At 39.1% G+C, this 12,590-nt stretch overlaps 1 protein-coding gene across 1 annotated transcript in view; it reads left to right on the forward strand.

The window, feature by feature from the left end:
- Sacm1l (SAC1 like phosphatidylinositide phosphatase) overlaps window positions 1-12,211 on the forward strand; it is a 53,752-nt gene extending 41,541 nt beyond the window's left edge. Inside the window, exons 13-20 of the mRNA XM_005348162.2 lie at window positions 287-385; window positions 1,319-1,457; window positions 4,959-5,028; window positions 5,143-5,215; window positions 6,133-6,226; window positions 6,344-6,436; window positions 7,046-7,103; window positions 10,435-12,211. Coding sequence (XP_005348219.1) covers window positions 287-385; window positions 1,319-1,457; window positions 4,959-5,028; window positions 5,143-5,215; window positions 6,133-6,226; window positions 6,344-6,436; window positions 7,046-7,103; window positions 10,435-10,571 — 763 coding nt within the window. The 3' untranslated portion in view covers window positions 10,572-12,211. The remainder of the gene's footprint in view (window positions 1-286; window positions 386-1,318; window positions 1,458-4,958; window positions 5,029-5,142; window positions 5,216-6,132; window positions 6,227-6,343; window positions 6,437-7,045; window positions 7,104-10,434) is intronic.
- Window positions 12,212-12,590: the final 379 nt, after the last annotated feature.

Genomic DNA, 12,590 nt, shown 5'->3' on the forward strand with positions numbered 1-12,590 from the left:
GTGTGTGTATATAATAGTAGTTGTGTGCATTTATAATGTAGTTGTTTGTATGAGTAGAAGTCGTGTCTGCGTGTGTGAATAGTGGTAGTAGTAGTAGGGAGGTGTGCATGTGTGAGTGGTAGTAGTTGTTTTAATAAGTCTAGAATGAAGGAGGCTCTGTATTCATAACTATTATTCATATTCACATATAAAAAAAAGAATCACCTTAATTGGGTTTATTAGTAGAAGGAAATTGAATGATCTTATCAGTTTCTGAGTATGTGGGTTTTTTTTATGTTTTTGGTAGGTACATTGCCTTTGACTTCCATAAGGAATGTAAAAACATGAGATGGGATCGACTAAGTATTTTGTTGGATCAAGTAGCAGAAATACAGGATGAATTAAGGTAAGGCATATTACTTCTTTAGAGAGGTAAGGGGGAAGAGAGCTGTGTATGCTGATCTTATTAATTGTTATTTAGCAGATTTGTGAAGCCGTTTCACTGGGCTATCAGTCCTTACACATGCTGTTTTATATTTTAATTTTTTGCATTGGTGAGTGTTGTTGATTGAAGAATAACTGAATTCTTACATATGGGCCAACGTCAGGAATATTCATAATATTTTCCGATTTTTACATAATTGCACTTGGTTTACTATTTTGGCTTAGTGGTCTGTCATTTTATCACAAGCTTTCTCTTAGGAGCCTTTGTCATGACATTTTTCAGTGTCTTCTTTGCAGCTTTTTAGATCACAACATAGCTTTAATTAGATGCTTCCTAACATGTGGAGTGTCTGGGTCCTTTCCTTACCTTGGAAAGAGTGTGCTACAAATGGTTCTCTTTAGATGAGTAATGTGTATCTTTTTACATGTGTTCAAGTTTTGCCTATAAAAAGATTCTTTAGTGTAGGATTATTGGAGTAAAAGATTTGAACATTTTTATGGTGCTTTTTGAATGTGTTTGCTACATATTTCGATGTGCTCACAGAAATAACACATAGGGAGAACTGTGAAGGAAACTGTTGCCATAGAAACCAACCATGTTTCCTAAGGTGCTTTAACATGGTTACTTCAGCCATGTCCCAGCATATCAGGGGTTAATGGTTTCTCCAAAATTCCTATCAGAATCTCCTGAGTTACAAATAAAAAAAACCAGCTGTGTTGCTTCAGCCATTCATATTTGGTCTAGAAAAATGAGATATGCCTGCTGTGCACTCCATCTGACCTTGTAATTTATGGTTTTACTAAGGTCACCCCATGAAACCTGTGTTTTAAGAGCTGTGTTGCTGGTATGTTTAGTGTACTTTGGTCTGCGAGTGCTCACACAAATGTGTTTCAGTTATTTTTTAGTAGACTCTGCCGGCAAGGTGGTGACGAACCAGGAAGGAGCTTTCCGCAGCAACTGCATGGACTGTCTGGACAGGACAAACGTGATCCAGAGTTTACTAGCGCGACGCTCCCTTCAGGCCCAGCTGCAGGTGAATTTTACTTTCTTGAGATTTTTTTTTTATTTTTTGGCTTTTCGAGACATTGTTTCTCTGTAGCTTTGGAGCCTGTCCTGGAATGAGCTCTTGTCGACCAGGCTGGCCTCGAACTTCTGGAGGAGATCCACCTGCCTCTGCCTCCTGAGGGCTGGAATTAAAGGCATATGCTCCCACCCCCCACCCCCGCCGCCAGCAACTTTCTTGAATCTTTTATTGAAAAAAATACATATGTACTAAAAAAAAGAGAAAAGAATCTTTGAAAACCAGCAACAAAAAGTACTCATATTGCCCACACATTAACCTGACTTTATTTTTGTACCTTGCCATCATTGGTATATATGAGTTTTCTTTAACTACCATCACAGCACAGATGTGGTCCCTAGTTTGCCATTTGGCTTTAGTATTTATGCAATCATAATTTTAATAGTTTACTTTGAACTATAATTTATTAAGCCATTTACATTACTATATTTTGGGGCCTTTAATACTATAGAGACTGTATCTGTTTTTAATATTAACTTGAATTATTTCTTTTGGGTTTCTGTTTCCTTTCCAATTGCTTTGATTCATTAAACTGACAAAATCAATTTAGGGAGCAAAGGTTTACTCTAGTTCACAATTCCAGTGCAGTCTATCACTCTGAAGTGTTATGTGAGTGCATTACTGGGGAGACATGAACAAATGTGTATTTACTCCAGATGGACCATTGAAGTCCAACTTAGTGAATAGGAACAAAAATAACTCAAACACAATTTATTACCTCAATCCTCCACTAACAGGTGATGGCTTGTGAAACTGGAAACCTGGAGGTACTGCATGACTTGCAGGCATCTTGGTGGTTTTGAGGGTGTCTTGGCAATCCTTAGCATTTTCATAAGTTGGGGAGGGCGGGACCTAGTGTTATCTGGTCATTTCAGGGACTTGCTAAGCGTCTGAGTTGTTTACTTTCATAGTCATCAGGAGCTTTCCTGTAAGATGGAATGTTTTATCTCGGAGGAAATTGTTACACAACATGAAGATGTCAAAGAATCAGGATCCTGAAGCAGCCGGTCACACCCACAGTCAAGTTGCCAACTTGCTAGTGCTCAGCTCACTTTCCCCTTTTCACAAAGCAGGACATGTCTTGTGGTTCTATTGCTGTGAAGAGACACTGTGACCACGACAACTCTTATAAAGGAAAACATTTAGTTGAGATGGCGGCTTAGGGTTGTAGAGGTTTAGTCGATTGTCGGGGTAGAGAGCATGGCGCCTGAGAGTGTGGCAGTATGCAGTATGGCTGCATGAAGGCAGACATGGTGACGAAGAAGAAGGAGCCGAGGAGTCTACATCTTGATCCAAGGGCAACAGGAAGTGAACTGAGATAACTGGCTGTGACTTGAGCATATATGAGACCTCAAAGCCCACCTTCACAGTGACACATTTGAGCCAGCATGGCTGTACCTAGTCTAGTCCAACAAAGCTGCACCTCCCAATGATGCCATTCCCTGTGAGCATATGGGGCCAGCTACGCTCCTACACCCACTGGACACAAAGGGGTGGTGCTGCTCACCTCCCAGCTGAAATCAAGCAGTCCCTACAGATTAGCACACAGTCATCTTAATCTAGACAACCCCTCATTGAGACTCTTCCCAGGTGACTCTAGATTATGTTGAGTTGATAATTAAACTAACTATAGTTGGGGTAATTCCTAGAAGTGGAATTAAAAATTGAAGAGAAATATATTACTTTTTTAGAGGGCCCTTATTTATGTTGTCAGCGATGAACAAGTGAATCCAGCTGTTTAAGATATTCCTTTTCATTTGTTTTGCTTTTTGTTTCTGAGGCAGGGTCACTATGTAGCACACGTAGACTTGTAGCTCCCCATTCCCCTGCCTCAGCCTCCTGAATTCTGGGATTACAGACCTGTGCTACTACATCCAACTTTTTTTTTTTTAATTTAGTAGTAAATTACAAAGTTTATATTTTTTATCAAGATTATTTTGAAGAGTATAGCTCAGTCAGTAGAGTGCTTTCTTAGTGTAAATGAAGCATTATTCGATCCCACAGAAACTGGATATGGTAGCACATGCTATAATCACAGCATTTGGAAGTGGAAGCAAGAGGATCCAGGCCACCCTGGGCTTTATGAAACCCTGTCTCCCAAAAAAAAAAAAAAAAAAGTTTTTATTTGAATATATTGTTCTGATAAGAGACGTTAGCTTCTTGGATAAACTTTTCTGGTATAATTCTTTATCATTATGATTGTGGTAAGGAGAAAAATAGGTGCAAACAACTTCTGTATGTGTATGCAATATTAAATATGAACAAAGAGCCTAAATTTCTAAATCACATTGGCATTTGTTGTGAAGGAAAGGTATGTTCAAATGTCTAGATAATTTATAAGTATTCAGCTTTTTTTCACATTTTTTTTGACCAAGGAAATTTTGGTGTCTGCTTTAGAAAGAATTATTGAGTTGTAAAGCAGTTGTGTCAAAGAAGGGATGAGCAATGTCTAATGTGTGCTCTGTCAGTCTATTGAAGAGACTTCAGCTATCATGTTCAATAGAAATGGGTTAGGAATGGTTTGGTCCCATGCTAACTAAACAGCCTATTGAATTAGGTTATTTAATCTATTTTACACGCTGAATACAGTTTGATGAAACATAACTTCAGAGCATCTTTGGGCAGGAGTCTCTGAGGTGGCTTTGTCAGATGGTATGGGAACTCTCCCATTGTGTTTTTCCCTCCAGTAGGGGCAGTTTTTGCTCAGCTAAAAGCTGCTGAGAGTGTTCAGATTTTGTTTCAAATCATGAACTCTCTGAACCATTTCAGATAATACCTCACTGCCTCTTGCCAAGGTGGCAGGGCTTCTCAATATACGGCTGGTACACTTCAAAGAGTAGTCCCTAGGGAAGAGTTCGGGGCTCAGCCACCGTGCAAATTTTATTAAAAGAGCACACATGTGTATAATAAACTCGTGTGTGTGCGCACATGTGTATAAACTCGTGTGGGTGCAGTTTTGGTGAAGATGCATCTGTAGCATTGAGTAAGACTTCAGTGACTTAGATGTGGAAGCCTGGGCTGGTGAGTGGTGAGGAAGGCAGAAGGGTAAAGAGTGTGGCAGGGAAGGAGGAGTAACAACGTAGTCTCTTAGCAGGTTTCACATTCCCTTTTCCTCCTTCTGAGTGTCATCTCCCTGTTATCCCTGTTGTTCTGGGACTTACGGGAGTGTGTAGAGGATCTTCCTACAGTCTGTGCTGGATGGACCAGAGCTCTAAAAGCTGAAGCTCACCTGTGCTTTGTCTGTGCTGGATGGACCAGAGCTCTAAAAGCTGAAGCTCACCTGTGCTTTGTCTGTGCTAGATGGACCAGAGCTCTAAAAGCTGAAGCTCACCTGTGCTTTGCACCGGCAGGAAAAGAACCCATGATAGGATTTGGGGAATGTTGCCTTATCTTCCTAAATCAGGTCTGCTAAAGTCTTATCACTTATAAATACGGGTGTGATTCTTTTTCTAGAGATTAGGAGTTTTGCATGTGGGACAGAAGCTTGAAGAACAAGATGATTTCGAGAAGACTTACAAAAATGGTAGGTAATTTCTTAATAGCAGCAAAGCTGTTCAAATTTTGAAATTAATATTTTGTATTAGAATTTTAGTTGGCACCTTAATCACTTTCAGCTGTTGTTTTATTTTTCCCAAAGCTTGGGCTGATAATGCTAATGCTTGTGCCAAACAGTATGCAGGAACCGGTGCCTTGAAGACTGACTTTACAAGGTAAGCGACTTTTAACTTGTATTCCACACTAGTGGCTTATAGTAGTAATGGTTTCTAGAGTTCCGTGGTCAGCTTTCAGGAAAGGTTCTATAGACCAGGCTTCTGTGCCTCACTGGTGGGGTCTGATGCACAGAAAGGTTTGAAGGCTCTGGGTTGCTTCTCTGACATCGCTGTGCATCCAAATCACCATTCTGATGTCAGTTTGAGGCACAGCCTGTGAGCTGCACCTCTGCAAAGCTCCCAGACCATGTTCCTGCTCGAGGTGTTCATTTGTTCGAGGTGCCTTTGGGTCTTCTCTGTAACACTGTAAAGATTTGCTGGGAGCAAATGTTCCTAGGTGTGTTGTTTAATACCTCTTCACATGGGCTGTACTTTTTTTCATAGTTCTTGTTTTTGTAACTAAAACTTTCACTTTCTTGTGTCTACTTGGTAATGTTTTAGAGAACGAATAAAAGGGACCCTCTTATCAATGGGTTCTATCTATGAATTGAGCCAGCCACTAATCAAAGTGTTCAGTAGATGTATTTGTGTCTGTACTGAGCACGTGCAGTTTTTCAATATCATTAACTGAACAATACAGGCTCATAGCTGTTTGCCTTGCACTTACATTGTATTAGACATCATAAGTAACTTAGAAAGAATAAGGGGGTATGAATAGGATATGTGGAAACACTGCACCTTTTTTATATGAGGGACTCGAACATCTATATGAAATATCTAGTAGAGTTCTTTATAGATACAAGGGACAATTATATATGTTTCTTAGGCCTTCTAGTGACTTCTTTGTGAAATGTCTATTTTCAGGGATAATTTTTAATATCTTTACTGCTCATGTATTTTTTATAACAGTCAGTGTTCATAAAACTTAGAATTTTGTATGCATGCATATAATTTAAAATTGGACATTTCTTAACCAGAACTGGAAAAAGAACTCGGTTGGGACTTATAATGGATGGCTTCAACTCTTTATTACGGTATTACAAGAACAACTTCTCTGATGGATTTAGACAAGTAAGTTTGTATTTGATGGTTGTTTTTTGTGGGAGGCACTGAATGGTTTTATCTTTGTATTATTGCTCAGTGTTGTCAAATCAAATTTAGAGAGTTGACAGTTTCTTTCTTTTCTAGGATTCCATAGACTTATTTCTTGGAAACTATTCAGTGGATGAATTAGAATCTCATAGTCCTTTAAGTGTTCCGAGGGATTGGAAATTCCTGGCAGTAAGTAATTTATGATTTTTCAAGATTGGAAGAATTGTATCTGACCATGTAGGAAACACCTGCTGAAACATGGCATGCTGTTTCCCCAAAGAGGAGACCAGAGTCCAGAGAAAATAACTGAGTGTCTGCTCTCTTGTGTGACTCTACTGTACATCCCTTTGTGTAAGAGCACAGAAGGAACTGTGGAGGAGTAGAAGAACTTCAGTCTTCTTATGACCAGGGAATTGCTAGAGATAAATTTGTAAATGAAAGAGGCAAAGTGTGTTTGGGATATTTGCTTTTCTTTTCTCCTTTGAGAAAAAAAAGACTTCACAGCTTTTTCTGGGGTCTTATGCCAGGTGAAAAAATTCCCTGGATGGAAGGGAGGTCTGTTGTCCTGAAAGATAATTTCCCGGATTTGGAGCAGAACCATGCTTCCTTAGATCTCATAACTTTACCAGTATAAAGATTTAGGTCGCTGTGCTTGAACCCATAAATAGTGGTGTTTGATTAAATCTCTTGTACATAAGCTTGCAGAAGTTTTTTTCTTTTCCAGTCTAGATGGACATGGATGATTTTATAGCCTCTAATTATTCCTAAAAAGCTGTGTCTTTCACTTGTATTTTTCAGTTGCCCATCATCATGGTTGTTGCCTTTTCAATGTGTATTATCTGTTTGCTTATGGCTGGTAAGTGTGCTCTTGTTTCATATTCTTTATATCACTTTTGAGATGGGTCTTACTGTTTAGCTCTTGATGGTCTGAAATTTGCTATGTAGACCAAGCTGACCTTAAAAAAGATCTGCCTACCGCTGCCTCCTGAGTGTTGGGATTAAAGGTGTGTGCCGTAAATTTGCCTTCTTACGTTTATCTTTTAGAATGTTGAACTTGGGTGTTGAGTCCACTCAGTACTTGTTTACTTATTAAGTTTAATGAGTAATAATTGGGTTTTATTTGTGTGTGTGCAGTGTGGAGCAGCACTTCGCCACTAGGACACATCTCAGTTCTTAATAGTTTTCTGTTGTTGTTATGGTAGTGGTGATTCTAAATTAGTATACAGGCTATCTGATATCATTATGGCATTCTCAAAATATCTTAGCGATTCTCTTTCTCCCTTATCTTTCTCCCTTATCTCCCCTGATCCCCTTCTGCTTTAATTACTGTTATCACATGAGGGGTGCACATGTAGAAGTCAGGGAACAACTTTGTGGAATTCTCTCTCTACTTTGACATCCAGGGATCAAACTCAGGTTGCTAGGCTTGCAAAACAAGTACCTTTACCTACTGGCCCTGTTTTTTAACTTAAGGTTTTTATAATTTTTTTCTTGTTACCAAACCATCATATAATAATTATAGAGAGAAAATAAAAACTAAAGTTGTTGTTCTGCCTTCTCGAGATAAGCTACCTCTTGATAATAGAGTATGCGGCTTATGTAAGGCCGTGCGTGCAGGGATGTATATGTAGAGGTCATCTTTGTGCTGTGGGCTCTGGGGATCAAATCCAGATCCACGTTTGTACGACAAGGGCCTTTACCCACTGAGCAGTTTTGCTGGCCCCCTTAGTCATATATTTTGATGTTTGTTTCTTGAGACAGGTTCTATTTAGCTCTGGCTATCCTGAAACTTCTATGTAGACAACCGTCTTGATGGCATCCTGCAGATGCTGTTCCCCAGCCTCCTGTGTCCTTTGTCCCTGGCTGTCCATAGCGCTCTCGGCACTTGTCTTCTGGCCTGTCCCTCATTAAAGTCACGAATATCAAAAAAATTGCTGTTTAGAGGTGGAATATCCTCCTGGTACACCTGGTAGAGCCACCATATATTTTTCTGCACAGAACGATTTTCTCACTGTCTTTGCCACCCAGTCATCAGATTTTTGAGGGAGAGACCCTTCTGTTCTTTGTTTTGTCTGCTGTGTCTGGGTAGTAAACTCTCACCACCTGAGTCTCTAATACTGTCAGTGTGCACTTCTTAGGAGGAGGCTCGGTGCCATGCGTCTCTGTCCTCAACAGAGCTGAGCACTAAAGTTTGTGGAGTAGGGGGAAGAAGCCACAGTAACCTGACATCCTGCAAAGAGCCAGACAGTAACATTTTTTGTCTCTGTAGTATATTCTTTGTCCTTCTAAAAATGCAAAACCCATTTTTACTTACAGTAAAAATAGGACAAGGGTGTAGGAATTGCTTACAGTAATAATTGTGGTTCTATGTCAGGTTTTATGTCAGGAAAGACAAAGGGACAAATCTAGTCAGTGTGTGCTGGTTGCTCAGGCCAACAACTGGTTTCAGCCACTCCCTGGATTTTGTCTTAGAAAACACTGCCCAGTGGGTGCCTGTTTCCTGGAGTCACTCCCGTTTATGAGGTTTTTCTTTTCTATGCTCACCACTAGTTAAAGAACATCTGAAGGGATAAGAAAAGTTAATCCCACATATGTCAGAACTCAGTAATTTGGTGCTCAGTGGTGAAGAGCACTGGCTCTTCCAGAGGACCAGGTTCAAGTCCCCAACCACATAGCACTTAAAACCCTCTGAAATTCCAGTCCCAGGGGATCTGATGCCCTCTTCTGGCCTCTGTGGGCATTATAAGCATGCACAGATATACCCATGACAGCAAACACTCATAAGATAAAAATAAAATCTCAAATATTCTTTTAAGAAAGAAAAGTTAATTCCAAGATCTTGGCCTGAGTGAAGTGGAAGATTCTTCTGGGAAGTGTCCAGCAGCTTGTAGGAAGCTCTGTTCTTGGCCTGGGAAGAAGCACAGGGGCACAGTGCTTGCTTAGAGCACTTGAGCATCTGGTTCAGGCCTGTCCCTGGTTAGTTTTTGTTGTTGTTCTGTTTCATTTTATTTTTTCCAACTTGGTACAAGCTAGAGTCACCTAGGAAGAGCGAACATCACTTGAGAAAATTTCTCCACCACATTGGCCTGTAGGGAAGTCTGTGGGTCATTTTCTGGATTAATGATTGATGTGGGATGGCCTAGCACATTGTAGGCGCGCCATCCCTGGGCGAGTGGTCCTGGGTTTTATATATATATTAATGCAAGCTGAACAAGCCATGGAGAATAGTCTAATAAGCATCCCTCCATGGTCTCTGTTTCAATTCCTGCCTCTAGGACTTCCTTCAGTGATGGACTGTAAAGTGTAGGCCAAATAAAGACTTTCCTTTCCGGGTTCTTTTGATTATGGTATTTATCACAGCAATAGAAATCAAACCAGAACAAATTCCCAAACAAATACTAACTTGCCTTCTGCACAACTTTTAAGACTCGGCTATGAAAAATGATGTCAAAATTTAGGAATATTTTTGAATAAAAAGATATTGAATGCTGTGGATAGTACCTTGTGAGGTGGTGCATGGGGCAGGGGAGCTGATACCAGCCCTTGTTGTGCTTTCCTAGAAGGAACATCCGTGCACTACAACCTCTGATGTGGTAGGAAGTCCAGAAGTGGCTTCCCTCCCTTGAGCAATCTTACTGGCCATTTGACTCTGCATGTGTTTCTCTATAGTTGAGGCCAGCAGGTGCAGAGAAGTGTCAGCTCTTCAAAGAGAAAAACAATAGGTCTTTGCTCCGTGGATGTTGCTAACCTTCATAAACTCACCCAGCAGAGTTGTGTTAAATGCTGTTAAAATATGTTATGATTTATATAGTTAAACATGTAACTTTAACTAAAATACTCATTCTGTAACGTATTTTATAGGTATTTTGATAATATCAGATTGGTCATAGAACTATGATAATTAGTTTCTTGTGTTAAAGAATTTAATCTCACTGATAATTATGTTTTTTCTCTGGTCAGTACCCTTAAGTGTTGCTGAGAACTTATCACAGAGGCAACAAGTTGTTAGGGTCTCACAGCTGATGGTTTATCAAGCCTTGAAGAGTTGAGATCCCAGGTTTAAACCTTAAGAGGTTCTTGTATTTTTTCCTGTGGACGTACTAGTAAACTTTAGTGTGAAATTGTGCTGTACAACTAACAGATCTGGCATCAACAATTGATGCATGATCTCTTTTTAATATCAACAGGTGACACTTGGACAGAAACTCTGGCGTATGTCCTCTTCTGGGGAGTTGCAAGCATTGGAACATTTTTTATTATTCTTTACAATGGCAAAGATTTTGTTGATGCTCCTAGATTGGTCCAGAAAGAAAAGATAGACTGAATTTGTGTTTGTGGAAAGCGGCTTGGCTTGGAAGATTCCATGATGCAGAACTGGAGTCTTTACTGACCTGCTTTCCACAGCAGTCCCAAGGTCTTCTCAAAACTCCTCTTGTGGTCTGGGCTGGGCAATTACTGCTTTGATGATCTCTTTACTGTTGGGATGGTTATATTTATAATTTGAAGCTATACTGTAATTCAAATGTAGCTTAAATTCAGCTCACAGATCAAAAGAAATCTATTCACTGTCAAGTTAATCAAAAGTTCACAGATAAGTAATATATTTTAAAATTTTAACTTCTTTCATTATTTAAGACAGTAAAATTATTTTTCTAGCTCTGTTTCATTGTCATTGTAAAGCAGCCACTGTTAGCAAGCATATTTTCCATATATCTTTGGACTTTTCTTAATGCTTAATAATACGCTAATCCTACTATGTTTATAGACTGTAATGTGTCTTACAGGTATCAAGTAGTTTGATAAGTAGTAATTTCACAGGAAGGAAGAGGAGAATGGGATCTAGAGCTTTTGGAAGTCTCTGGTAGCTGCCTCTTGGCTTTAGCAGCTTGAGCTGCCCTCATGCCCCTGCATGAAAAGTTCAGATGTATTTTATCTTTTTTAGAAGGTGTAAATGAAATCAAAGAATGTAAAGTCTGTCTCTTATGCTAAAGGTCCAAAGTTGCCTCTTTCTAGAAACCGCTCTATTGCAGAAAGTACACGTACACTAGACTGGCCAGCTGCTTCCTCTTCCATATCTGTGGGGACCCTCTTTTTTTTTTTTTTTGGTTACTCCTTGAGACATGCAGGCCTCAGAGAGGGTCTACTGCTAGATTTGATTCACACTGGGTAGCAACTGCTTTCCATGCATGGTACTCATGGTACTCACGGTCCTCCTGCTTTCTCACGCTGTCAAAAGTGTCTGAAAGTTCATGCTTCCGGGTAGCCGTCATTCTCCAAATCAAGGACCAACTTTAATTTATGCATAAAACAGACCGAAATTGTGCTTCAGAAGCTGTGCATAGTTGTAATTGTAAGTCAGGTTATATATTAAAATTGTAATTATGAGGTTTAGATATTAGAACAGTATATAAGGTAGTATCATTGCACTATCTTAAAGCAATTCAGTTAAACACTGATATGGTACATCAGTGTTTTGCTTAAAAATATGTAGAGTTTTTTTATAATAGTACCTTATGTTGTCCTTAAATATTTCTAAAAGCGCCTTTAACATTACCTTTTTTCAACATTATCTTTTATAAACAATAAGAGTTACTGCTTTTAGAAACTCTGGGAAAATCCTGTGTAGTTTAAAATCAGTCATTAAAACTCACAGTAAGGTAAGTAAGTAGAGCCACCTGTTCCGACATGTAAATAAGCATATTTGTTCCAAAGGTGGAATGTTGAAGCCCAGCCCATGTCTACTATAATTATTATTCAGATGTCACTGGGCATTTCACAGTGAACACTTCATGTCAACAGCTACAGCAAACACCAAATCTGAACCACTAATGTGGCTACTTTGCAAGGACTAATGTCTTTGGGTTAGGCTGCAAGTGATCAATGTTTTAGAGCCCTGCAGTGATTTTGTTTAATTCATGTACTGTACATCCATATGCAAAAATAAAATGCCATATTCTTTCTTAACCACTGTTGGTGTTGTTTCTGTATTTTTTATCAGAGGTGGTATTTTTTTTTTATCTTAAAGCAGTGTTTGGTCATTATAGAAATACTAGTCATTATAAGTAAACAAGTAAACCAATAGCTTCTAAACTGTTTTCTAGTGATGATCACCTAAGACATTTTTATATCTTTATCATTTTTTATAGATAAAAACTAAGACAACAGTAATATATAACACTTACTGAGGTTTAATGTCTATAAGAGTATCTCTAAGTACTAAGGTCTCACTGTGAAATGGAAGCAAGTTTTCTACAGCAGCAAGATTCTCAAGGGTCACATTAAAAAATACAGAAAAAATTTAAAAAAAAGTATCTCTACTTCCAAATTATAATTTGTTTCAAAG

The sequence above is a fragment of the Microtus ochrogaster genome, chromosome 5, assembly GCF_000317375.1.
Source record: "Microtus ochrogaster isolate Prairie Vole_2 chromosome 5, MicOch1.0, whole genome shotgun sequence".
Classification (NCBI taxonomy): domain Eukaryota; kingdom Metazoa; phylum Chordata; class Mammalia; order Rodentia; family Cricetidae; genus Microtus; species Microtus ochrogaster.